Consider the following 27,643-nt stretch of genomic DNA (forward strand, 5'->3'; position numbering starts at 1 on the left):
AGTACAGTTGATTTTTATATGTCGATCTTTTGTTCTTACTGAACATATTATTAATAGCTTGAATGTTTCTTGTGTATGTGGATTTTCCTGGTGGCTCAGTGGTAAGGAATCCACCTGCCAATGCAGGAGACCCAGGTTTGATCCCTGGGTGGGGAAGATCTCCTGGAGAAGGGGATGACATTCCTTCCAGTATTCTTGCCTGGAAAATCCCATGGACCAAGGAGCCTGATGGGCTATAGTCCAAAGAGTTGGACACTGCTGAGCAAGTAAATAATCACTGTGGATTCCTCTGTATTTTCTATGTACGTGGTCATGTCGGCTACAAGTCCAGACAGTTTTCTCTTTGTTTTCCGTTCTTTTCCTGTCTAAATGGTTTATAGTTCTCTGGCTAGATCCTCCTGTCCAGTGTTGGGGAGAATGGACATCCTTGTCTTGTTTCTGATCTTGTGGGGAGGGGAACGCTTTCAGTTTTTCCAATGAATGGCTGTTGGATTTTGTAAAATGATATTTCTTCATCTGTGAGATGATTATGTGATTTTGGTCTATTACCCTATTTATACATGATGGATTACATTAATCAGGTTTCATGTGTTCAACCAGCTTGCAGTCCTGGGATAGTTGGTCATGGTGTGCAATCCTTTTTATATGTTTTAAAATTTGGTTTGCTAGTGTTTTATTGAGAATTTCTTTTTTTTCCTTTTAACCTTTCTATGTACTTGTTTGAGTTCTTTGGATAAGCTTCATAGAATTGAATTTTTATTAATACAATTTGATAATATCTCTGAGTTACTTACACTTTGCTTGTGATCATACATCTGTGTTAGTGGCTCAGTCATGTTCAACTCTTTGGAACCCCATGGACTGTAATCCGCCAGGCTCCTCTGTCCATGGAATGTTCCAGGCAAGAATACTGGAGTGGGTAGCCATTCCCTTCTCCAGGGGATCTTCCTGACCCAGAGTCGTGCATTGCAGGTAGATTCTTTACTGTCTGAGCCACAAGGGAAGCCCGATTAATGATATATTTGATCTTATTTCAGCCATCCTGGTTTGGTTTTTGTTTATGCCATGTCTGCAGTTCTTTGTTCTTATTTTTAACCCCCTTTTATCTTGGATTAGAATTTAAACATGCTGTTTCTATTTTTTTTTAAGTGATTTGACTTAAAATTTTGCCTTGCATATGTATCGAAAGCCCTGTAAACCTGTAAAAAGGTAGATTGTTTCTACCTTTTGGCTGTTGAGGGTTTCCCTGGTAGCTCAGTTGGTAAAGAATCCACCTGCAATGCAGGAGAGCCCAGTTCAGTTCCTAGACTGGGAAGAAAAGGGCTGCTCTGAACATTTGTATGTAGTTGTTTTTGAGACCCGGTGTTCCGTTCTTTTGAGTGTGGTATACACCAGGGAGTGGAGTTGGTAGGTCGCTCAGTGCTTACCTTCTTGAGGAGCCACCACACTTTCCCACCGCAGCTGCATCGTGCTATATCACCACCAGAACGCACAAGCATTGTGACCTCATTTCGTTGCCAACAGTTCTGTTCCTTTTTTGTGATTATTAATAGCCATCCTAGCAGTTGTAAAGTGGTGTCCCGTTGTGGTGTGAATTGGCATTTCTGTGGGTGGTTGCTAATGGTGTGGGACGTCTTTTATGTATCCATTGGTCATTTGTATTGCTGCTGTTGTTGTTGGTTAATCACTAAGTTGTGTCCAACTGTTTGCAACCCCATGAACTGTAGCTTGCTAGGCTCCTCTGTCCGTGGGATTTCTGAGGCAAGAATACTGGAGTGGGTTGCCATTTCCTTCTTCAGGTGATCTTCCTGACCCAGGGATCAAACCCAGGTCTCCTGCTTTGGCAGGTAGATTGTTTACTGCCAAGCCACCAGGGAAGCCCGGTCATTTGTATATCTTTGGACAAACGTCTGTGCAAGTCCTTTATTCATTTTTAAAAAAAAGATTTATTTGGCTGTCGTTCAATCTTAGTTGCGCGGCGTGGGCATCTCCAAGATGAGGTATGTGGGCGTAGTTGCCCGGGGCATATGGGAATCTTAGTTCTCAGACTAGGACTCACACCTGCATCCCCTGAATTGCAAGGTGGGTTCTTAACCACTGGATCATCAGGGAAGTCCCTACTCATTTTTAAATTGGCTTGTTTCTCTCAGGCTGTGAGTTCTTTCAGGATGCTTGAGCTTTAACAGATTTGTAAATACTTCTTCCATTGTGTGCATTGTCTTTTGACTGTCTTGATTGTCATTTTTACAAAAATTTTAAAGTTTTTAATAAAATCTAGTTTTTGTTGCTTGTGCTTTGGGTATTCCTTGTGTATCAAGGAATCTACTGCTGAGTCATGCCAGGTCATGAAGAACCTATACGTTTTTTCCTAAGAGGTTTGTTATTTTAGCACTAACATTTAGGTTACAACCCATTTTGAGTTAGTTTTTCTATGTAGTGTGAGGTAGGGCTCCAACTTTATTCTTTTATGTGTGGAAATCTAGTCCCAGCATTATTTGTTGAAGAGACTGTTTCTTCCACTGTTATTGATTTTGGGTGTCACATCAGTTGACCACAGATAAATGGGTTTATTTCTGGACTAATGGTTTTATACTTTTGTTTTTATGTTTATCTAATAACCAGTACCATATTGTTTTGTTTTAATTTTCTTAAATCAAAAATTTCAACTGTATACAGAAGTAGAACAGTTTAATGAACACATCTGTCCACCACTCACATTCAGATATTATTGATTCACAGATTACCTTGTTTCATCTACATTCTACTCATTCTCCCTCTCCCCATTATATTGAAATAACCCCAGACGTGTAAATATTTCAGTAGGTTATATAATTATAAGAAATTATACTTATAAGAAAGAAAGTTTTACATCTTAAATATAATTTTTAAAGAATGGTATGTTTTCATTCATGCGAAAAATTCATATACAGAGAGTCCTTGTCTGTGTTAGATAAATGAAATATTGTGGTTTTCTCTCAGTGGGATTTTTAAACCGTTTGAATCCATTGTCTCAGAAAATTCAATTTCGAAGTTTTACAATGATCAAAATACAGTAATTGTTACCGTGGTAGACAAAGTTTTTATTAAGCTGAAGTGATGAAACTGGTGAAGCTTGCCTGTGGTATGCAAATTGTGGTTGCCATTCCAGAATAAGGTTTTTTTCTTTAATAGTGTGTCTGTTAGGAATACGTTACATTCCCTGCTGGTTGCTGGTTGTAAAAGGTAGGGAGATGAATTGAGCATACAAAAAGACATTTTCTGTTCTCAGAGAAGCTTACATTGTAATATAGCAAATAGGCATAATACAATGAGGAGATCTTGAGTTGCTTCACTGTTGCCTGAACTCAGGTGCCGCCAGACCATTCTAATGGTGGTGGTGTTCGGCACGTGAGAAGTTCTGTCTCCTGAAAGTAGTTATCTACATCGAAATTTTATTAGTATTTGATTTTGCCAGGTGAGAATAATCTTTTAACAGTGATTAAGAACTAGAGTTCTTGTACAAAGAGATTGAGTTTGCTGTGAATGCTGAAAGTATTCAATTCAGTCAATTAATTTTGAACATAAGTTGTGTCCTTAAGGTGTTAATTGAGAATGTCGACTTAAATTATCAACATTGCTTATGTATATGTATATATATATCTTCAAGCCCAAAACTAAGTTTATACTCTGATGCAGTTTGAAATTGTAAATACTCCTATCAAACAGAAACAAAGATAAGAATTTTTGACGTTCAGATTTTGCAGCATCAGTGTGAAGAATGATACTTTTGTTTATTCTAAACCAGTGCTTCTCATGTTTTAATGTGCATGTGATTCACCTGTAGGTCTTGTTAAATGGAGATTTTGATTCAGTAAGTCTTGAGTGAGACCTGAGATTTGGCATTTCCAACAAGCTGATGCTAGTGCTGGTTACCCTGGATTTGTTCTTTGAGTGGCAGGATCTGAATGACCATTTTATTGTGAATGTATTGCTTCCTATGATGGCAAAACTTCAAAACCTAAACTTGAGTTCAGCATGCCTATGCTAGTAAAGGCTCAATTTTTCTGATATCTTTTTCAGTATGAAATAATGACTTTAAGCTTTGCTTTATAGCGCTGTCTTGGGAAAAATGTTTAATTTCCACATTAAGTTTGCATCTGATCTTTTACATTAATGTGAAACAACTTAGTGGAGATTTGTAAACAAAAACCTTGGCTGATGTTTTGTGACAGTAAACTGTGATAAAGTGGCAATCCATATAATTCATGGAGGGTTCAATTAAACAGGTAAAAGTCACTGGGGAGAATTTTCAGATTTCTGAAATTATCCACAACCCTGCATTTCCCCCTCCTAACCCATCCCACCCAACCCTCCTTTGAGGGTACTCACTTTAGATTGAAAAAGCTGCCCTAAACTGATTTTATAGTTGGACACATAGGAATCCATAATAATGTGTGAACTTAGATATGTATATTTGGAAGGCTACAAGATGGTTCCTTGCTTTTGCTTTTGTATTCTTACTACTTCAGTTATGAGGCATTTAGAAAGTGGAAAATTAGGCTGCATTTTGTGAAAGGTGGCAAGATGCGTTCTGTTGGCTTGCATTGTGTGATGCAGTTTGGTTTCACAGCCCTTTGAAGGGCATCAAGACTCAGTTCATAAGGGAACTTTAAGGTTGGAGGGGCTTTTCGTTTTCCTCTAAGACATGGTAGGTACTTCTGACTTTATTAATGAGTTGTACCTAAGATAGAACTCCATTGAGGAAGTGGAGAGTGTTGGGTTCTGTGGTTGTGCAAGTGGCGAGAGCTAGTGAGGAGCAATGACTGCTGGACTTTTTCTTGTTTTATCTTTGTGTTTCCTGTTTGTATATGTAACTGTTGTCAAGGAGTGATTGACAGGTGTTGAGATAAGAAGCGATGGAAGTTGGAGGAAAAGAAATGCTGAAAGGTGTCTTACGGAGAAGGCAGGACTAGATTTTCCCTGTTTTCCTTGTTGGCACTGGCACTGGTGAGATAGTCGGGAGTGAAGAAGGGCGTCCTTGCGGTTCCTGCCTTGTTCTCTCTTATTCGTGAGCTGGTTTACGGGAAGGAGCAGAAGCCAAAGTGAGAAGGGCCGGTGGCTGCTGTGCCTGCCCTCAGGACGCACAGGTTATGGACTTTCATTTCCTTTCCACCTGGGCTTGGGGAGGGTCAGGTTGTGGGTAGCGAGAGGAGGCCTGGTGTGGTTTGGATTTTACCTTCTTCCATCACTCTGCTTTCTACTTATAGGCCCTGGTATCCTATTAGGAACAGAAAGAAACACGTGAGTGCTTCACTTACTATCGTATCCTAATGAGTCATTCCCGCACTTAGTGGTTTAAAACACTGAAAATAAGCATCTCTCTTGCTTCTGAGGGTTGACTGGGCTCAACTGGGTCTTGCTCGGAGGTCTCCATGTGGTTGGTAAATGATGACTGAGATGGAGTTATCGGACAGTCCCCTCACTGGCCATCACTCACTTCTGGTAGTTGATGGTAACTGTTAGTTGGACTGTCAGCCTGAACACCCATCCTTGACCTCTCTGTGTGGTCTGGACATCCTCACTAGCTTGGCAGTGAATATCTCAAGAGCCAGGAAGTAGAAGGCCTGGGCTCAGAAATTGTAGCATCATTTCTGCCGTATTCAGTTGAGCAAACATACAATCTTGTATTAAAAGGGAGGGGCATAGACTGCCACCTCTTAGAATGTCAGAGAAATCATGGGCCAGGTTGTAAGACCTCCACAGAGGGTAAAATAAAGAGGCGCTGGAGAAAAGGGATTGTAGTAGGAGAGAATCCTTGGGAGCTGGGAGATATTGAATTGTGGACTAATTTGGGAAGGGATTGGATTTCCCGTGTTCTTATCTAATGCAGACAACTTTTCACTGGAACATGCCTGTCATTAATAAATGGAATTTGCCAAGTTCAAAATTGAGAGATTTGTACATGTTAATTTTACTTCTTCACAGGGAACTTTTTTGGTTGGGGTTATATTGTATGTAATTAAAAGGCTTTGGTGTATTGATCTCAAAGTGAAGTGTCTCATTTTAAATTTTTATATGTATCTTTTGATTATTCCGAAAAGCCAAGCACCGAAGTTGATCACATGCTTTTACATACACTTAATAAATAACCATGTTTTTAAAAGATTCCTTCACAGTAATACCATTTCGGTTACATATTACATTGTGTTAGTAGAGATTAAGGTATTATAAAAATATTATATGTTGATTCTTATTTTCATAACTTATAAAAATGAATAAAATGACATATTAGAGATATATAATTTTAACTTCACTGCTTTCAGTAAATTGATAAATCCATTCTTTAACCTCTCAACTGCTTTTATAGTATCCCTAGAGATTTAAATTCTCCTCTTTGAGGTGTGATTGACACAGAACGCACCAATTTCAAGTGTGGAATCAACAAGCTCTGGCAGCTCATGCAGTGTTGCTTCTTTCACCAGGGCCTCCCTGGCAGCCCGGACAGTAAAGATCTGCCTGCCACGCGGGAGACCTGGGTTCAGTCCCAGGGTGGGAAGATCCCCGGGATGATATTTTATATTTCCATTAACTCTAGAAGTTTTATGACCCTTTGTAGGCAGTGCTTTCAGGCCAAAAATAAGTAGCTTTTTTGGGGGGGGGGTATTGTAATTTTCCTTTTCTAGAAACTTGTGTAAATAGAATCATAGAGGATGTAGCCTTTATTGACTGGCTTGGTTTCTTTTAAAGTAATATTTTCAAGATTCATCTATGTTGGTGTGTATAATATGAATTCTTTATTTTTATTATTGAGTAGTATTCTATTTTGTGGGTGCCATGCCATGCCTAGTTGCTCAGTCGTGTCTGACTCTGGACCCCATGAACTCTAGCCTAGCAGGCTCCTTTGTTCATGGGAGTTCTCCAGGCAAGAATACTTGAGTGGGTTTGCTATGCCCTCCTCCAGGGGATCTTCCCAACCCAGGGATTGAACCCAGGTCTCTCGAATATTAGGCAGATTCTTTACCATCTGAGCCACCAGGGAAGGGTAGCTGGATATTTAGTTTTATTCCAGCTTCTTGTGATTATGACTAAAGCTGCTGTGGACATTTGAGTACAAGTCCTTGTGTGGACATGTTTTCATTTCTCTTAGGTGAATGCCTAGGAGTGGGATTGCTGGGTCACATGGTGAGTGTGTCTGTTTACCTGGAAACTGCCAGATTTGTTTCCACAGTGACTGTGCCATTTTTCATCCCCTCTAGGGGTGTGTTCCAGTTGCTCCACATCTTCTTTCAACACAGTATTATCAGTCCTTTTAATCGTTCTAGTGGTTGTGGAGTGGCATATCATTGTGGTTAGACTTACATTTAGTTAATGGTACTGACCATCTTGTCATGGGTTTGTCATTGTTATATCTCATTTGGTTAAGTGTTGAAATCATTTGCCTATTTAAAAATTGGGTTCTTTAATGTTGAGCTGTAGAAATTTAATATTTATAGACAAATCTTCCATTAGATATATTATTGCAAAATCTTTTTCTCAGTATAAGGTTTGCCTTCTTATTTAAACAGTGTTTAGTTTTGCTAGTTAAACTTTTAAGGTTATTGTCGATTCACATGTGGTTGTAAGAATTAATAAATTCCTGTATCTTTTAATCAGTTTCCTCTAGTAACATCTTGCAAAACTGTACAGTATCACAACCTGAATATTGACACTCATACAGTTCACTGATCATATTCAGATTCGCCCAGTTTCACTTGTACTAGCACACGTGTGTATGCTTGTGTTTAGTGTTACACAGTATTATCACATTGGCAGATTTGTATATTCACTGCCATAGTCAAACTGCAGAACATCACTGCAAGGATCCTTCATGTTTTTCATTTGTAACCGTAATCATCTCCTTTCTGTGCACCTCCCCCTACTAACCCCTGGTAACGATGAATCTGTTCTATACTTGAATAAAATCTTTTATTTTCAAAAATTCATATAAGTGGAGTCATGTATGTATATAACCTTTGGGAATTAGCTTCTTTCCAGTCAGTCTGATTTTCTTGAGATCCATCCAAGTTGTTGCATGTTTCAGTGAGTGAAGTGAAAGTCGCTCAGTCATGTCCAGCTCTTTGCGACCCCATGGACTATACAGACCATGGAATTCTCCAGGCTAGAATACTGGAGTGAGTAGCCCTCCCCTTCTCCAGGCATCTTCCCAACCCAGGGATCAAACCCAGGTCTCTCGCGTTGCAGGCTGTTACAGGCTGATCTTTACCAGCTGAGCCACAAAGGAAGGCCACGAGGATCAGTAGTTCATTCTGTTTTGTTGCTGAATAGTATTGCATGGAATGGGGATGAAGCATGGTTTATTTAACCATTCACCCACTGAAGGACGTCTGGGTTATTTCCAGTTTTTGCTTATGCAACAAACATTTGTCTACAAGTTTCTGCATGAGATATATATTTTTTGTTACTCTGGGATAAATGAGCATGAGTGCAGTTGTTGGATCATATGGTACATACATTTTTATTTTTACAGGAAAATGATAGACTGTTTTCCAGAGTGGCTGTACCAGTCTGCCTTTCCACCAGCAGTGTGTGAGTGATCCAGGTCTTCTGTGTCCTCAACCACCACGGTTACTATCACTGTTGTTTGGAGAGAGGACATTCTGATGGTGTGTAGTGATAGCACATCGTGGTTTTAGTTTCCATTTCCCAAACAGCTCATGATGTGAAACATCCTTTATTTGTCATCCGTAAATGTTCTAGTGAAATATCTTTTCAGGCCCTTTGTCCATTTTCTAATTGGATTGTTTGGATTTTTACTGATGTGTTTGGAAATTTCTTTGTATAGTTTAGATACTAATTCCCCTCTCTCCCCCCTGGCCCGGATATGTACTTTGCTAATATTTTCTTCTACTTTGTAGCTTGTTTTTTTACATTCCCTTCACATGGTCTCTTGCACAGTAGATATTTTAAATTTTGATGAAGTCCAGTTTTTTTTTTTTTTAATTGTAATCTTAACTTCAAATCATAACTCCTTGCTTAGTGCAAAGAATTAATAAGTGAATTCAGTATTTTGGTGGTTGCAGTATACCAGATCAGCATAAAAAAATTCAGTCACATTTTTGTGTATTAGGAATGAGTATGTGGAAACATACACTGTGTGGATAAACATATAAACACATAAACATATACTGTGTGGATCACAACCAACTGTGGAAAATTCTTAAAGATGGAAATACTAGACAACTTTACCTGCCTTCTGAGAAATCTGTATGCAGGTCAAGAAGCAAAAGTTAGAACTGAACATGGAACAACAGACTGGTTCCAGTTTGGGAAAGGAGTACATCAAGGTGCTGTATATTATCACCCTGCTTATTTAACTTATATGCAGAGTACATCATGAGAAATGCTGGACTGGATGAAGCACAAGCTGGAATCAAGATTGCTGGGAGAAATATCAATAACCTCAGATATGCAGGTGACACCACCCTTATGGGAGAAAGTGAAGAGGAACTAAAAAGCCTCTTGTTGAAAGTGAAAGAGGAGAGTGAAAAAGTTGGCTTAAAACTCAATACTCGAAAAACTAAGATCTGGTCCCATCACTTCATGGGAAATAGATGGGGAAGCAGTGGAAACAGTGAGAGACTAGTTTTTGGGCTCCATAATCACTGCAGATGGTGACTGCAGCCATGAAATTCGCTCCTTGGAAGAAAAGCTATGATCAACCTAGACAGCATATTCAAAAGCAGAGACATTACTTTGCTGACAACGGTCCATCTAGTCAAAGTTATGATTTTTCCAGTAGTCAGGTATGGATGTGAGAGTTGGACTATAAAGAAAGCTGAGCACCGAAGAATTGATGCTTTTGAACTGTGGTGTTGGAGAAGACTCTTGAGAGTCCCTTAGACTGCAAGGATATCCAACCAGTCAATCCTAAAGGAAATGGGTCCTGAATATTCATTGGAAGGACTGATGCTGAAGCTGAAACTCCAATACTTTGGCCACCTGATGCAAAGAACTGACTCACTGGAAAGACCCTGATGCTGGGAAAGATTAAAGGCAGGAGGAGAAGGGGACGACAGAGGATGAGATGGTTGGATGGTATTACTGATTCGATGGACGTGAGTTTGAGCATGCTCTGGGAGTTGGTGATGGAAAAGGTCATCCTGGAGTGCTGCAGTCCATGGGGTCGTAAAAAGTCAGACACGACTGAGTGACTGAACTGAACTGATGTGGGAACAAATTAAAAATACCAGTTCAGATTACTTTAAAAATTAAATACATACTCTGATGGAAAAAATCAAAGAAGATTTAAATACATTGAGACATACTGTGTTCACAGATTGGAAACTCAACATAGTAAAGATGTCAGTTTTCTTTAAATTCGTGTACAGTTAATGCAGTTGCTATTAAAATTACAGCAATAATTTTTTGGTAAACTTGCCCAAGAATATTCTAAAATTTATTTGACAAGTCAAAGGAATTAAGAATAGAGAAAGCAATTCTGATAATGAATCATTCCATTTCATTTCAAGATTTATAGTCACATTAACCATGAAAGTTTAGTAGTGTCAGAGAAGGACACATCGGTCAATAGAGCAGAATGGAGGACTTAGAAATAGCCCCATACGAGCACAGCTGAGTGGTTTCTGACAGAGGTGCAAAGGCAATTCTGTGTTGAATGGATAGTTGAAGTGTTGCTGGAGCTGTTGGCTACCCAAAGGCAAAAGATCAGTTAAACATTGAAATACCCAATGTTTGGAACACAACACAGTTAAAAATCTTCAGGACCTAGGAGCTGGTGAGAAGTTCTTTTTCATGACATGAAAAGCATAAAGAACAGACTTGATAAATGGTACCTCATGAAAATTCAAAATTTATGCTCTGGTTAAAAACCCTTTGAAGTGGATGGAAAGACAAGCTGCAAATTGGAAGGAAGTATATATAAACAAACCATATATAAAAGAGTTCTGAAAACTCAACATTAAAAGAAAATGATTCCAACTAGAAAATGGGTAAAAGAAATGAAGAGACATTTCACTGAATATATGTGAATGGCAAATACATGAAAAAATGTTTAACTTCTCTAGCCTTCAAGGAATTGAAAAGGACTTTATCACCACACATCTATTAGAACAACTTAAAGGAACAGTAGACATAATGCTAAATAATAGGCTGGAGTGTGGGAGAAAATGCGTATCTCCATGGAGATACTGCAGATGTTGGTATATATGGAGATACATCAATATTGTTGGTGTGAATATTAAATGGGAAACCAGAAAGTGGTTCAGCTGTTTCTTGAATTGCACATGCAATATTTTTAATAGTTTTATTTTTTAAAGGCCATTCAGTTATAACATTTTTTCTGTCTTGACAGAGGAGTGTGGCCTCTGAAAACACTGCGTTGAATGAGTACCATGGAAAATTGCCTTTTATTTCTGAAAGTTTGCAATAAGTTTGGAATAAAGGATTAAGAGCTATAAGGGGAAATATTAGTAGGAATATTGTAGCTTTGATAAAGGAAAAAGTGGTTTGCAGAAAGATATACCTTTGAAAAAATACTCTTACAGATTCCTTAAAGATTTTAAAGGGTTCATTATCAGCATGACTGGATTTTAGCTTTGACTCTTAGTTCATTAAAATGTTCAAGTTGTAGTGTGTATGGATAGGTAGAAAAGTAGGACTGAAATGTAGATGGTAGATAGAATATGATTTAAAGTTTCAAGTTAAATCACTGACACTATATATCACTTTCATGTTCTGTTGCAATATTGTTGACATTTTGGGACATTCCTTTGAATCAAGGGCAGGAGGTTCTGTACACATTGAAAGAATGCTTTAAAAACCATGGTAATTAAGACTGTTAAGCATTGCTATAGCATTGATATATTTTGTGGTTGTATTTGGATTTCTCAAATAATTTTCAGAAACTTGACTACTGAATTTCCCATTTTCTAGGAAGTCCCTACAGTTTTCGTGTCAGATTTGGGCTTGAGCTCCTGGTGTATGAGTTTCTAGCAGGATGCCTTTTATAAACTATTTATCATCTTGAAGCTTACTTTAATAGAGTTGTTAAGGAGGATTAAATGGCATAATAAATAGTGTGTCTGGTGATTGGTTAGCACAATGCCTGAGACACAGAAAGCACTAAGAAACTGTTAACTTCTCTTACTATCCAGAAGCAGCTTTTCGAACTCAGTGGCATGCACATGTAGTTCCCTGTTTTGTTATTCTAGAGCTGTTTGTTAATGAATATTGTGGCAGTATAGCCAACCATAAGCTGTTTTGATTAGATGAGTATAGTTAGGTGAGGGCTGACAAGGTTTTGGAGGTGAGGTGCCAAGTTTCAGTATTAACCGCTTTCACCTTCCCTTCTCACCCTGTCAAACTTCTGTTTTGTGAAATGTTGGCAGGGCTGCCTTTGGAGATAGTGCTGGTTGATCTCAAGCTGGGCCAGATGGCTGATGCTGGGCCAGGCTTAGGTTCCTGTTGCCTGATGAGACCTGAGATTTGGCCTTGATTCTTCCCTTCCCCTTTCTGTATACATTCAGTTAGTCACCAGTGTTGCTGATTGATCCCTTAGTATTTACCTGACTTATATGTCTTCATCTTGTCTGCCACTGCTGCAAGTCAGGAGTTTGTCATTCCAATTAACTGTAAAAGCTTCCTACCTTTTCTTGCTTCCTAACTAGTTGAGATTCTGCCCTGTCATTTATACCAGAGGCAGCTTTCTAAAATGCAAATTTGATTATGTCAGCAGGGTTAAGATCTTCAATTTCAGAATCAGAGCTTCCTGGGTTCAAATCCCATGTCTGCCTTGTCTGATTCTGGACAAGTTCTCTGTGCTTCAATTTCTTCATTTATTAAAAAAAGAAAAACAGTTCACATCTGACTTGCAGTCACCTGGGGAGACAGCTAAACGTACATTGCATAGCTCCCATCCCAAATTCTGGTTCTCTAGATGTTGAGTGGGATTAAGAAATCAATAGCCTGTAAAAACCCTTCTCAATTGGTTCAGATACCCTTTTTTTGAGTCCTCCCGAGGCCCTGTGCATGTTATTACCTTTAGGTTTTTGTGCTCATTGTGTCTGATACATGGGGCCTCCTTTGCCGGGTTCAGTAACTCGGGTCAGAGTTTCCCTCAGCTGTGAAGTGTCTGACTTTCTCTTTCTTGATTTGGTGCTTTGGAAAGTTACCACCAGTACAGCGGTTCTGTGTTCTATAATCTCCCTCAAATACACTGTCTAAAATATAGGACAAAAGGGAACACATTCAGTTCTAATGTGTCACTTAAAGGCATTAAATTCCATTATTTTGTGGCGTTTAGCATTTTGCAGTTTCTGATTTACTCATTTTCTCTCTTTCTCTCTCTCCTTGAAGCTTCTTGAGTATAAATTCTGTGCCCTCAGTGTCTTGTTACCTAATCTTAAAATTTGTTGTTGTTTAGTTGCTAATTGTACTTGACTCTTTGTGATCTCACAGACTGTAGCTCACCAGGCTCCTTCTTTCCATGGGATTTCCTAGGCAGGAATACTGGAGTGAGTTGTCATTTCCTTCTCCAGATCTTAAAATTACATATTTCATATTAGGAATTGTTTTTGTTGAAGTGAAGCATCTTTGCAACAAGGCACCCACCAGTGGAGGCCATGTTGCATGAGGTCCTTGTTTTCTTATTGCATCACTATTTGAATTCATACACCCTTTCTACCTGTGTGTCTCAGACTGACCTCCTTTGTTTTCTGTAGGTTTTAATGGAATTTAGTTTGTTTTGCTCTAAATAAAATAATACTGGTAGATGAGGATATTGGGGGATGGAACCAGCAATGAAACCAGGGATGTAAAAGATGGTGAGCAGGTTTGGTTCTGGATCTGGGGGCTGTTGTATGTGTTTTATTTACTCAGTCATTCCTGATTTATTTAGATTTGGATGTGTGGTCATGAGTTGCTGAAAGCATTCAAACTTTTTGCATCTTTGTTTCCCCTCGATGAAAGTTCCTTTCAACTCTAAAATTTCTACTTTTCCAAGTAAAGCTGCAAAGATTTCCAAAGATTTAGGTTTTACTGATAACCAAGTAATAATATTTTTCTCTTTTAAGTTCTTTTCATTTTATAAGTAACTCCATTCAGATATTCACACAAACAAAAGAAACTTTGGTATCAACAAAAGTGAATTTCCTTTTCTTCTTTAGGGTTACTTGAACACAAGCATGAATTTCCTTTTCTTGATTACCTAGATTTTCTCCCGGGAGCTCTTCATTGCAACTCTTTCTGGGTTTGAGTGTAACTCACACTTTATTGAAGTAGATGCAGAGAGTCTGAATAAATACAACCCAAGTGTTGCCATGAAAGAACTTGTCAAGTGATTTTTTTCCAGTGGGCTGCCAATGCATGAAAAATGCTAAAATGAAAAGAAAAAAAATTTTCTGTAAGTGTATGTGGTAGATTTATTATTTTGCTCTTGAATAACACTTGGGTCTCCTTTGTTTTCACTTAAGTGCCAAGGATGACATTGATCTTGATGCCTTGGCTGCAGAAATAGAAGGAGCTGGTGCTGCCAAGGAGCAAGAACCTCAAAAGGCAAAGGGGAAAAAGAAAAAGGAGAAAAAAAGACAAGACTTTGAGTAAGTAGATTTTAAATATATTTGATTTTTCTCAGCTTTGGTGCTAGATTTACTTATTAAACTGATTCAGTATCTCAAACTGTATTTTAACCCATTTCCAGTGAAGATGATATCCTGAAGGAACTGGAAGAATTGTCTTGGGAAGCTCAAGGCATCAAAGCTGACAGAGAGCCTGCTGCAGTAAAGGTGAAATACAGATCACTGTTACTTGTTCATGCTTCTTCTTAGCTCCATTTTTAGGTACTGCCTTTGGAAATTTTTGAGCAATGTATGTATGTTGGTTAGAAGTGTCTAGCTGATACCAAAGGGGGAAAACAGTGTTTAGGAAAGCAATAATAAATTTTGGAAGTCTTTCACAGATATAAAGATACTTTATTTGGGAATCTAAAGCTGTTTCACTTTATATTGCCAGTTTATAAAATTGGTACATTTGGAAATACAGCATTTCACAACTCTACCTCCATTTTCCATATTATTTCCTTTCCATCCTTTGAAATTGGATAAGCTTCAGAGTAATGAGAGAGGGGTAGATATTTTTTCTTTGAATTTTCCCTGTAGGTTTTTTATGCCATGTGAGGAAGGTAGTGAGGTGGACTAGTGATTAATGTTTGCTTCAGAGTGCTTGGGTTCTGAAACTTACAGTGACTGTGAGATGTGCTTGAGTCCTAGGCCAGCTGCTGGTACTTGCTCGAGTTTTATATTCTTGCAAAAGAACCATATTTTAAAATTCTTTTGATAGTTTTTTCCATGTGTACTTAATGAAGTACATGACTTTGAACAGCTTCAGTTATTAAAAAAAAAGAAAATATAATGCTGTTAATATTTCTAACAGTGGATATGTTTTAGCCAACAGAAAATAATGAAGATGAACCCATCTCAAAACAAGATAAGAAAAAGAAAGGACAGAAAGGCAAAAAACAGAGTTTTGAAGATAATGATAGTGAAGAATTGGATGAAAAAGATTCAAAGTCAAAAAAGACTGCAAAACCCAAAGTGGAAATGTACTCTGGGAGTGATGATGATGATGATTTTAATAAACTATCCAAAAAAGCGAAGGGGAAAGCTCAGAAATCAAATAAGAAGCGTGATGCATCAGAAGAGGATGAGGATAACAGTAAAAGAATTAAAGAGCGTATGAGAGCACATTCTTCTGGTGAAAGTGGTGATGAATCAGATGAAGTTTTGCAATCCAGGAAAGGACAGAAAAAAAATCAGAAAAATAAGCCAGGTCCTACTGTCGAGAGCGGAAATGAAGATGACGACTCCTCCTTCAAAATTAAGACAGTGGCTCAAAAGAAGGCAGAGAAGAAAGAGCGTGAGAGAAAAAAACGGGATGAAGAAAAGGCAAAACTGCGGAAGCTGAAAGAAAAAGAAGAGCTGGAGTCTGGTAAAAAGGATCAGGGTAAACCAAAAGAATCTCAGAGGAAACCTGAGGAGGAAGCTCTGAAATCCAAAGTGACACTTGACTCTGGAGCAGCTCCTGCCTCTGAAGAGAAAGGAGAGGGTCCCACAGGTGCAGAAGGTTGGTAATAATACTGACAGAAGGGCCAGAGGCTTGGATTCATAATTAGTTCCTTTGTTTATTTGCTGCGCTGGGTTTTCTTTGCTACGCACAGACTTTCTGTAGTTGTGACGAGCTATTTGTCCTTGGTTATAAAGGTACTGAGTTGTAAGATGCTTAAAAAAAAATTAGTCTAAGTACTCGTTTTAAATTGATTTTTGTTGCTAAACATGTATGTAGTATAAAATATCTTTCAAATGAATTGTACACAAACTAGGCTTTTCATGGAATTTCATTTTGGAAAACAATTTTTTGCTGCTGATGAATACTGGAAGTTGCTTAATGAAAAATTTATTGTTCCTTTTGATAACTCAGTGTGAGATGATACCTGAATTCTCTCCTGTTACTAAAAACCTAATTCAGGTTTTTAAATGAAAATGAAATGGATAAGCAATATACTAAAATTAGTTAATATCTTTTAAGCAATAGTGAGCCATGTTTTTGTACCAGAACCAATTAACAAAAAAAAAGCTATCTAGTTAAACTTCCCCCTCTTATTCAGAATGAAAACAAAGATCAAATGATTTACATAATTTTTCTTTTAGACTGGAAAGTTTTTAATGGGAAAATCGGCATAGCTTTTTATCCTCTCAAATTCTTATTGTCTGGACATCTTTGAGGAGAACCATCATGAATGTAACTTCAAAATCTTTAATTCTTCAGTATAATGCTAAAGAGTTCTTGGGACATATTTGTATTTTTGTGTTTTATCCTAATATCTGTTCCCTTAAGGTAGGTTTCTTATCATCTCCACCTTACAGAAGCATTAGGTACAGTGTATCTTCTCCCTTCTGACAGCATCCTCCTGTCTTCTCGAATCCCTTAGGATAACTCAGAGTAATACCAACATCATAGGCATCTAAGGAAGCCAGCTGGGTTGTTATGAGATGCACTGGCTACTCCCAAGTGCTCAGGAGGCCTTGATGCCTAAAGACCTCAGTCTGCTGCTGGCCCACTGTAGTCCCTGAATTCGAGGGTTTGCTCACCCCTGTTGTAGGAAATGACTTTTAAAAATACTCTTTGCCTCTTTTTTTGGTAGATGACAATGAAGGAGACAAAAAGAAAAAAGATAAGAAGAAAAAGAAAGGAGAAAAGGAAGAAAAGGAGAAAGAAAAGAAGAAAGGACCTAGCAAAGCCACAGTTAAGGCTATGCAAGAAGCTCTGGCTAAGCTTAAAGAAGAGGAGGAAAGACAGAAGAGAGAGGAGGAAGAACGGATAAAACGGCTTGAAGAGTTAGAAGCCAAGCGTAAAGAAGAGGTATGTTTTTGTGAAGTTGCTGACATTGATGTTATTTTACTTAAATCCTCTTCTCATAACACATCTCTAGCTTTCTAATTGTAAAACTTTCTTAGTTGCGTGGTAGTTCAGTTACATTATTGTTCAGATATAGATAATAAGATAAGTACAGAAAATCCTGCCTTATTTCCTCGGGTACAAACAAGAGTTGCTTTTGCATCATTACCGCACATAGTCTACCCTTGCGTGATACTATTATACTCATTATATACATTTAAAATACTTTCATTTGGAAGTTTCTAACATAATACTCTGCAAGTATCTCAAGAGCTTTGTTAGAAATTTGGGGTGTTTGCTTTTAAATTTTGTAATTTGTTAAGCTAATACAGTTTTGTCTGCTATGTTTTCTTTTATAGGAAAGATTGGAACAAGAAAAAAGAGAAAGGAAAAAGCAAAAAGAAAAGGAAAGGAAAGAACGCTTGAAAAAAGAGGGGAAACTTTTAACTAAATCCCAGAGAGAAGCCAGAGCCAGAGCTGAAGCTACCCTTAAACTTCTACAAGCTCAGGGTAGGTGGTGTTCCTAATTAACCGAACAGTCCAGAGAGTTCTCAAGCAGTTATCTCTGTAGTGGTCAAAAGGAGAATTGAATTGAGACAGAACGAGAATTTCTGTGAAAAGGCTATGAAAAAGTCCAATAGTGTAAGTAGGTGAGATAATTTCATTATTTCAGGAGATGAACGCTATACTGTGATAAATTTGCATGTAAATGATAGTATGTCTGTAAATGAAAATACAGAATAGTGAAATGAGTCCCCATGTATGCATCACTGAGTTTTACCACTTAGCATTCTTATTTTGGTCCCCTCCCACTCCACCACCACCACCCCAGAGGATTTTAAAGTGAATTCCAGAAGTCAGTATTATTCTACTCACAGTTTACTTTAATATGTGTCTCTAACAGATAAGGAGATTTTCCTTTTTAACATAGGATAGTATGTATTATTATATTTAACAAAATTCCTTGATTTCTTGATTTTGTCCATGTGTGTTTTTTTTTTTCACTTGTCTCCAAAACATCATTTATAATTGATTTGTTCAAATCAGGATCCAGGTTAGATTCAAGTATTGCATTTGGTTGATATGTGATTTGGTTGATTTGCTTGATACTACTTCCACCCCCTCTTTTTGGTATGTATTTATTTATTTGTTCAAGATACTGGATTTTTTTTTCTAGAATTTTCCCCGTTCTGAATTTATCTAATTACATCTCCTGGTGTTGGCTAATTTATTTCTCTATACCTTATACTTTTTTAGATGTAGCAGTTTGGCTGCTACTTAACAGTGCTGTGTAGCACCCAGTGCCTCGTGAGTAGGCATATGATCTGGTTGTCTTGCTTCTAATGATGTCAGGATTAATCAGTGAGTTTAACCTTTGGTAGCCTTGTCCATTACAGAAACATCTAATAATTTAAATTCCAATTGGTGATCATTGTCTGTATCCTGTATTACGAATTGCAGAATTGTGATAGGAAAATCAGGAAAGATGCTTAATTCTTTCCCTTTCTTTACTGATTTACAAAATAATAACTTGTTGTCCCCACAACCTCCAAAGCTAACCAATGAGTTTAATTTTGTTTTGGATGTAGAACACTTCATCTTAATGGAATTTTATATAATTGATATGTTTTCATCTCCTGAAGTTATTTACATTTTGGATGTTCTAATTAGATGGTGTTTTTGCTAGGAGGAGGTCAGTCAGATTGGTCCCTATGACTTTTTCATTTGACTGCAGTGTTCTTGGGCCCCTCCTTGCTTTCTGACACCACGAGATAGCTCAGGTTCACCTTGTACATTTTCTTCTCTAGACCTTGAAATCAGCCGTTTACCCAAGGAAATTGGTTCCTTTTAGTTTAGATTTCATAATATGAACATTTCATTAATTGTGTCTTTGACAGGTAAGATGATTTAAAATAGTGTCTTTGCTCCATTGAGAAGAATGTTTTGGGATTTCTCTTTATGTCCTGTCCCTGCATTCCACAGGTTTTATGGTAATTTTGGTGCTTATGCTATAATTAAAATAATAGCTACCATTTATTAATGTATTTAGTATATAACTGATGCTATTTTTGACATTATTTCTTCATAAAAGTCTACATTTCTATCATATAGATGAAAAACTGGAGACTCAGGAAACTTGAACAGCTTGCCTGAGGTCCTGGAGCTGAGATTTAACTTATCTGTGGGACTTCCTCTTTGTTATGTTCAGGTGGAAGCAGTAAATTTAGAGAAACACAGGACTGAGATTTCAGAAAGTTTTATTTTTAACTAGGGATATAGCTTTTTAAAAAATGAAGCTAAAGAACAGATTCGAGTACAACTAGCAAATCCAAATATTGGATTTGACCAATGGCTGTTTGACAGACTGGAAGCTTTCATGGAGAAGTTAGGATGGGACCATACAGAGAGTAGTATGCCGGTCTCAGAAATGCTGTTTTATGGAGTAGTTTGACTTGCATTTATAAGATGAAAATTAAAATTATGAACTTGGCATCAGTCTTTAGGACAGGCTTGGAAGAGGTGGTGTCTCATGTGGCATCTCTAGCCTCAGTCTCCTTTATTCTTCATAATGTTGCCCAGTGTTTGCCCTCTTACAGGCTCCGTATTGTCTGTTAATTAAAAAAATCCAAACTTCCTAGCCAGGCATTAAAGGTCCTCCACAAGTCTGCTCATTGAGTCACTTCAAGGAAGAAGTACTACATGTTATGTCTGACCATATCTTTTGAAGCTACCTTGTTAGATAAATATTATTTACTATGTTCATTGCCTAGAATAATATATATAACTTATTCATTGAGCTAAAAAATGTGTTCTTAGTGTATCTGCAGATATTTTCAGATAATGACATGAATTGTGTAGCAGGTTACCTTTTTGGTCTGTTCCATAGCCTTTAGCCTGTAACTACTGAGCGTATAGCAAGTACACGTTCCTTAAAACACACAAACTACCAAAACCCAGATACATAACCTGGATAGTCCTGTATCTATTTAAAAATATACTCATATCTATTTACATTTTAGCTCAATTAAGAATTTCCAGTAAAGAAAACTTTATGCCTCTATGATTTCACTTGGGGATTCTAACAAATATTTAGGGAAGAAATATTGCCAGTTATGAACATTATCTTCCAGAGTCACCCAACTCCTGAGGACAGCATTATCCTGATGTCATAATGAGACAAAGACATTACAAAAAAGGAAATTGTAGATCAATATCCCTCATGAGCAGAGATGCAGATTTCTCAACAAAGTATTAGCAGTGTGATTCCTGCAATGCAGTTGTCCCTTGTGCAGTCTAGGAGTCGGGGGCAGCTCTCCACGCAGCCACCAATTTGTGAACATTCATAGTTGGCCCTCTGTATCCATGGTCTGTATCCACACACTGAACCAGTAGTGGGTCTTGTGGTACTGTAGTATTTAGTGAAAACATGTGAGTCCAAGTATCCGTGTAGTTCAAACCTGTGTTATTCAAGGGTCGACTGTATAAACATACTTAGGTGCATATATTTATGTGTATATGTAGGGACGGGCTGTTATGTCCAAGTCGATTTTATCCTGGTAGTGCAGGGGTGTTCAGTATTTAAAAATCAAGAAATAGTTCACCATATTAATAGACTAAAGAAAATCTATATGATCGTCTCAATATACAGAAGAATCATTTCAAAAAATTCAGTATTCATATATAATAAGGATCCACAAACTGGGGATAGAAGGGAACTTCCTTCCCTGATATAAGATATTTACAAAAAAAATGCAATTATTACACTTACTTTCAAATGACTGAATACTAATAAACTCTAATATTGTGATTAAGGCAAGGGTATGCACTCTTATCACAGTCATTCCACATTGGTATGGAATGTCGTGATTCAGGCAATTTGGCAAAAAATAAAGTCTGCAGATTGGAAAGAAATAAATTGTCTATTCATAGATGCCAGTTGTCTATATAGAAAATTCCATGGAATTTATCCCTCACAAAATCCTATAGCTAGTAAGTGAGGTTAAGAAGATTATAGATAGGCCAGTATGCAAATAGCAACTGTATTTCTATATGCTCGCAATTAGCCTCGGAGAAGGCACCCGACTCCAGTGTTCTTGCCTGGAAAATCCCATGGATGGAGAAGCCTGGTAGGCTGCAGTCCATGGGGTCGCTGAGGGTCGGACACGACTGAGTGACTTCACTTTGACTTTTTACTTTCGTGCATTGGAGAAGGAAATGGCAACCCACTCCAGTGTTCTTGCCTGGAGAATCCCAGGGATCGGGGAGCCTGGTGGGCTGCCGTCTATGGGGTCGCACAGAGTCAGACACGACTGAAGTGACTTAGCAGCAGCGGCAGCAGCAGCAATTAGCCTATAAATACTAACATATAAAATTAACAGTACTATTTATAGTGGCACCCCCTATAAAAGAAAGTGAAATACTTAGTTAAAATTCTAGTATATGTGGAATCTGAATGCTGAAAACTGTAAAACACTGATGAAAATAATCAAAGGCCTATGTAAATAGAGAGATGCTGCTTTTGTGGAGTCAAAGGTGTGATATTGTTAAGATACCAGTTCTCCCAAACTGATTCGTAGATTCAGTGCAATCTCAGTCAGAATTACAGCAGAATATTCTGTGGATGTCTGTCAGCTGTTTCTAAAATGTATGTGAAAAGATAAAGGAATTAGAACGACCAAAGTATTTTTGAAAGAACCTTGGAAGACTCATAATATCCAATTTCGAGACTGACTGTATAAATACAACAATCACAGTATGATACTGGTTACAGGGTAAACGAATAGGTCAACAGAACAGAACAGTCTCTGGTCAGGTTTTCTTTGTGTCATCAGTTCAGTTCAGTCGCTCAGTCGTGTCCCGACTATTTATGACCCCATGGATTGCAGCACGCCAGGCCTCCCTGTCCATCACCAACTCCTGGAGTCTACTCAGAATTATGTCCATTGAGTTGGTGATGCCATCCAACCACCTCATCCTGTTGTCCCCTCTCCCGCCTTCAATCTTTCCCAGCATCAGGGTCTTTTCAAATGAGTCAGCTCTTCGTATCAGGTGGCCAAAGTATTGGGAGTTTCAGCTTCAGCATCAGTCCTTCCAGTGAATATTCAGGACTGATATCCTTTAGGATGGACTGGTTGGATCTCCTTGCAGTCCAAGGAACTCTCAAGAGTCTCCAGCACCACAGTTCAAAAGCATCAATTCTTCAGTGCTCAGTTTTCTTTATACTCCAACTCTCACATCCATACATGACTCTAGAAAAAACATAGCTTTGACTAGATGGACTTTTGTTGGCAAAGTAATGTCTCTGCTTTTTAATATGCTGTCTAGGTTGATCATAACTTTTCTTCCAAGGAGCAGGTGTTTTTTAATTTCATGGCTGCAGTCACCATCTGCAGTGATTTTGGAGCCCCCGAAAATAAAGTCTCTCACTGTTTCCCCATCTATTTGCCATGAAATGGTGGGATCGGATGCCATGATCTTAGTTTCCTGAATGTTGAGCTTTAAGCCAACTTTTTCACTCTCCTCTTTCACTTTCATCAAGAAGCTCTGTAGTTCTTTGCTTCTGCCTTAAGGGTGGTGTCATCTGCATACCTGGGGTTATTGCTGTTTCTCCTGGCAAACTTGATTCCAGCTTGTGCTTCCTCCAGCCCAGTGTTTCTCATGATGTCCTCAGCATATAAGTTAAATAAGCAGGGTGACAGTATACAGCCTTGACGTATTCCTTTTCCTATATGGAACCAGTCTGTTGTTCCACGTCCAGTTCTAACTGTTGCTTCCTGACCTGCATACAGGTTTCTCAAGAGACAGGTCAGGTGGTCTGGTATTCCCATCTCTTTAAGAATTTTCCACAGTTTGTGGTGGTCCACACAGTCAAAGGCTTTGGTGTAATTAATAAAGCAGAAATAGATGGGTTTTTTTTTTGGAACTCTCTTGCTTTTTCGATGATCCGGCGGATGTTGGCAGTTTGATCTCTGGTTCCTCTGCCTGGAACCGTGAACCTTTGTGTTCACATACTGTTGAAGCCTGGCTTGGAGAATTTTGAGCGTTACTTTACTAGCATGTGAGATGAATGCAGTTGTGCGATAGTTTCAGCATTCTTTGGCATTGTCTTTCCTCGGGATTGAAATGAAAACTGACCTTTTCTAGTCCTGTGGCCACTGCTGAGTTTGCTGGCATATTGAGTGTGGTACTTTGACAGCATCATCTTTTAGGATTTGAGATAGCTCAACTGGAATTTCATCACCTCCACTAGCTTTGCTTGTAGTGATGCTTTCTAAGGCCCACTTGACTTCACATTCCAGGATGTCTGGCTCTAGGTGAGTGATCATACATGATTATCTGGGTCGTGAAGATCTTTTTCGTATAGTTCTTCTGTGTATTCTTGCCACCTGTTCTTAATATCGTCTGCTTCTTTTAGGTCTCTACCATTTTTGTCCTTTATTGTGCCCATCTTTGCATGATTTGTTCCCTTGATATCTAATTTTCTTGAAGAGATCTCTAGTCTTTCCCATTCTATTGTTTTCCTCTATTTCTTTGCACTGATCACTGAGGAAGGCTTTCTTAATCTCTCCTTGCTATTCTTTGCAATTCTGCATTCAAATGGGTAAATCTTTCCTTTTCTCCTTTGCTTTTCCCTTCTCTTCTTTTCACAGCTATTTGTAAGGCCTCCTCAGACAGTCATTTTGCTTTTTTGCATTTCTTTGTGTCATAGGAAGAGACAATTCAGTAGATGAAATATGGTGTTTGCCACAAGTGATAGTGGAATAATTAGACATTTATGTGCAAAAAATAAAACGAAAAACCTAGCCCTCAATCCCACTCATTATATAGAATTTAACTTGTAATGGATTGTAGATCTAAATGTGAAGAACTTTCAGAGGAAAACAGAGAAGCTCTTTATGAGTTTGTGCTAGGCAGGGAGTGCTTAGGTTCAACTTCAAAAGCATAATCCATGAAAGGGAAAAAAAATGGTAAAATTGAGGAAGTCCAGTTAATAACTTCTGCCGTTCAAAAGACACCATTGAGAGACTATCAAAGATAATACCTAAAAATCACACATCTGAAAATTGTGTGTGTGTGTATATAAAGATAACTCAGAATTCAACAAGAAAAACAATCCTATTTGAAAAGGGGCAAAAGGTTGAAGAGACCCTTCACTGAGATACTGTAAGCACGTGGAAGGAATGCTTGGCACCATGGTGGTGGTTCAGTCACTCAGTCGTGCCCGACTCTTGAGACCCCGTGGGCTATAGCCTGCCAGGCTCCTCTGTGTATGGAATTCTCCAGGCAAGAGTACTGGGGTCAGTTGCCATTTTCTTCCATGGGATCTTCCCGACCCAGGAATCCAACCCTGGTCTCCTGCATTGCAGGCAGATTCTTTCCTGACTGAGCTATGAGGGAAGCCATTAGGAAAAGTCAAATTAAGTCTACTATGAGGTATCACTACATATTTATTAGAATATGTAAATTAAAAAAACCCCAGCATTTGTCTTTACCAAATGCTGGCAAGAGCAGTTGGAACTCTCATGTGCTACTGGTGAGAATGCAGAATTGTAAAGCCACTACAGTTGGCAGTTTCTTACAAATTTAACTACAGTTGACCTCTGAACAGCATGGATTTGAATTATGAGGTTTTTTTTCCAATAATACTACAGTGCACGATTTGTGATTGGTTAAATCCAATAATTTGGAAACCATGCATATGGAGGGCTGACTATAGGTTATATGCAGATTTTCAGCTACATGGAGGGTTGGCAGCCCAGAACTACATGTTTTTCAAGGGTCAGCCGTATGTATTTAATGTCCCATCCACTCCACAATGTGTATCCCAGAGAAATGTTCACACAAAAATCTGCGTGCAAATGTTGAGAGCAGCTTTATTCATAATGTCAAAAACTAGAAATAACTCAAATGTCCTTTAGCTGTCTATTGAATAAATGGACTGTGCTCTGTCCATACACCGGACTACTGTTCACCATAAGAAGAAACGAAGTATTGATACATATAGTAACGAGGATGATTCAGATCCATTATGATGATAGCCAGACTGTAAAGTTTTATTTCTGTGGCTTTCTGGAAAGAGAACATCTTAAGGGATGGAGAACAGATCAGTGGTTGCCAGGGACTTAAGAATGTGAGTAGGGTTTACCCTCCCCGAGCAGCCCGGGGTGATGGAACTGTCATGCATCTTCATTATGATAGTAATTGTGTAACTACAAGCAATTGTCAAAAGTCAAAGAACTAGACACCAAAAAGATGGAATTTTAATGCATGTTTAAAATACCTTATGTTGGAAAGAAGGTTTTCCGTGAATGTTCTTTATATTTTAGGGTATGTATCTCTGAGGTGAATAAAATGTTACCTTCTTAAATAGTATATCTTAGGTGACAAGCAAGTAGTATAAACCCTGAAATTTTCCAATTTTATCCCTCAGGTGTTGAAGTGCCATCAAAAGACTCTTTGCCAAAGAAGAGGCCAATTTATGAAGATAAAAAGAAGAAAAAACCACCAGCGCAGCTGGAAAATAAAGGTTTGCATACAAAACCTGTGATTTAGAAACAGTTTTGCTTGCCTTTTCCCCTATAACCTTAAAAGCTGAAGTCTTTTAAAAAGAAGTCAAACCAGAATTGCATATTGAAACCAACTTCCGGTACCTTGTTTCATATTAATATCATTCTCCACTGATTCAAATGACAGGTTAATGGAAAAGTACATCTGTTTGTAAAATCTGGGTGCTATGCTATGAATAACTGTTCTTGACTAAAAAAGCATAACTTTTTTTTTTGGCTGTTTCGTTCTCAACCTTCTGTAATTTTATATTCTAGTCTTGTCGGAAAGAAAACCTAGTTTCCTGTTTGTAAAAAACCATAGCTGGTATTAAATGTTTTGTAAACTTACTAAAGAATTTAGATTGTACTGTTGGTGTTTATTCAGTAGTTAACAGAGTATCCTAACAGGAAATGCACTGAAAAGTATTGTTAAGTTGGTTTCTGTTCCTTTTATCAGTTTCTGAACCGGTGGAATTAAGTGCTGCTATAGAAGTTGTGGAGCAAGGAGTACCCGAAAAAGAAGAGACACCGCCTCCTGTTGAACCAGGCCAGTAGTGCTCATGTATCTTAAGTTGTCTTGGTTGTCACTAGTTTGGGGATACCAGATGTCTGGCAGAATGGCCTTCTAACTTTGTAGTTCTTTCTTTAAATTGTTTCATTTTCTCAAAAAAATTGTAGAGGTGAGACTTGAATCACTTTTGTTCTTTACAGTAGTGTTGGAAGTGTTTTATAGAAAGGATAGAGGTATTTGGATTTTCTCTAATGTTTTTATTTATGGGTCAGAATTCTTAGGTGGTGCCAAAAAGACCTAAAGTTCTTTGTTTAAATCCTCTGGAAGCAAATTGGGAGCACTTTTGATTAGAGCTTTTACTAAGAATCATAAGAATTGACATTTTAAAATCTTTAGAGGTCAGCTTCTGTTTACTAAATTAGTAAGAGGATTCAGTTTACTCATTCTGTGTGTGTATTTTGAGATTGGAGAACATCTCTGGATTTTTTTTTTTTTTTCTTTAAACATTGTTCTAATTCGTGAGACTAGGTGTTGCTAGGAGAGCCAGAGGCGGGCTAAATTGTATGATAGGTAAAATCAGGAGAATCTCCGGTGTTAACAGATAGGAGTAGGAGTTGCTTTAGAGAATGTTAAGACTGACCTACACTGAGGAGAGTCTGGGGGAGAATGGATTCATGTATATGTATGGCCGAGTTCTTTCGCTGTCCTCCTAAAACTGTCACAACATCATTAATTGGCTGTACCCCAATACAAAACAAAAATTTTTTTTTTTTTTTTTTAAAGATTGACCCACACTTGTGAATACTGGGTTGGCCAATAAATTCATTCAGGGTTTGTTTTAAGATGTTACAGAAAAACCCAAATGAACCTTTTGGCTAACCCAGTATTACTGATCCTTTTTTTCTTCCCCTCCTATTCTCAATGTAAAAAGGATCATTTTCCTCAGCCTGCCTCAACTTAACCTGATGAGATCAAAGGCATTCATGTTGATAGACTTAATGGGAGCTCACTACTTTAGGTGGTAATTTGTAGCAGTAGAAAGAGTTACTAATTTAGAAGGAGTTTAGGGTTCATGTTTCTGACTCATTTCCTCCTCCTCAGGAAAATGTATCCAGGCTTGTTGGCAAATAGTAATTAT

At 38.0% G+C, this 27,643-nt stretch overlaps 1 protein-coding gene across 3 annotated transcripts in view; it reads left to right on the forward strand.

The window, feature by feature from the left end:
* EIF5B (eukaryotic translation initiation factor 5B) overlaps positions 1-27,643 on the forward strand; it is a 74,379-nt gene that overhangs the window by 11,076 nt on the left and 35,660 nt on the right. For all 3 annotated transcript variants that reach the window (XM_040267680.1, XM_040267682.1, XM_040267681.1), the window contains exons 2-8: positions 14,469-14,594; positions 14,696-14,780; positions 15,441-16,116; positions 17,195-17,412; positions 17,808-17,958; positions 25,880-25,975; positions 26,452-26,541. In XM_040267680.1, the coding sequence (XP_040123614.1) occupies positions 14,469-14,594; positions 14,696-14,780; positions 15,441-16,116; positions 17,195-17,412; positions 17,808-17,958; positions 25,880-25,975; positions 26,452-26,541 (1,442 nt within the window). The remainder of the gene's footprint in view (positions 1-14,468; positions 14,595-14,695; positions 14,781-15,440; positions 16,117-17,194; positions 17,413-17,807; positions 17,959-25,879; positions 25,976-26,451; positions 26,542-27,643) is intronic.

This window comes from Oryx dammah, unplaced genomic scaffold (genome assembly GCF_014754425.2).
Source record: "Oryx dammah isolate SB20612 unplaced genomic scaffold, SCBI_Odam_1.1 HiC_scaffold_25, whole genome shotgun sequence".
Classification (NCBI taxonomy): domain Eukaryota; kingdom Metazoa; phylum Chordata; class Mammalia; order Artiodactyla; family Bovidae; genus Oryx; species Oryx dammah.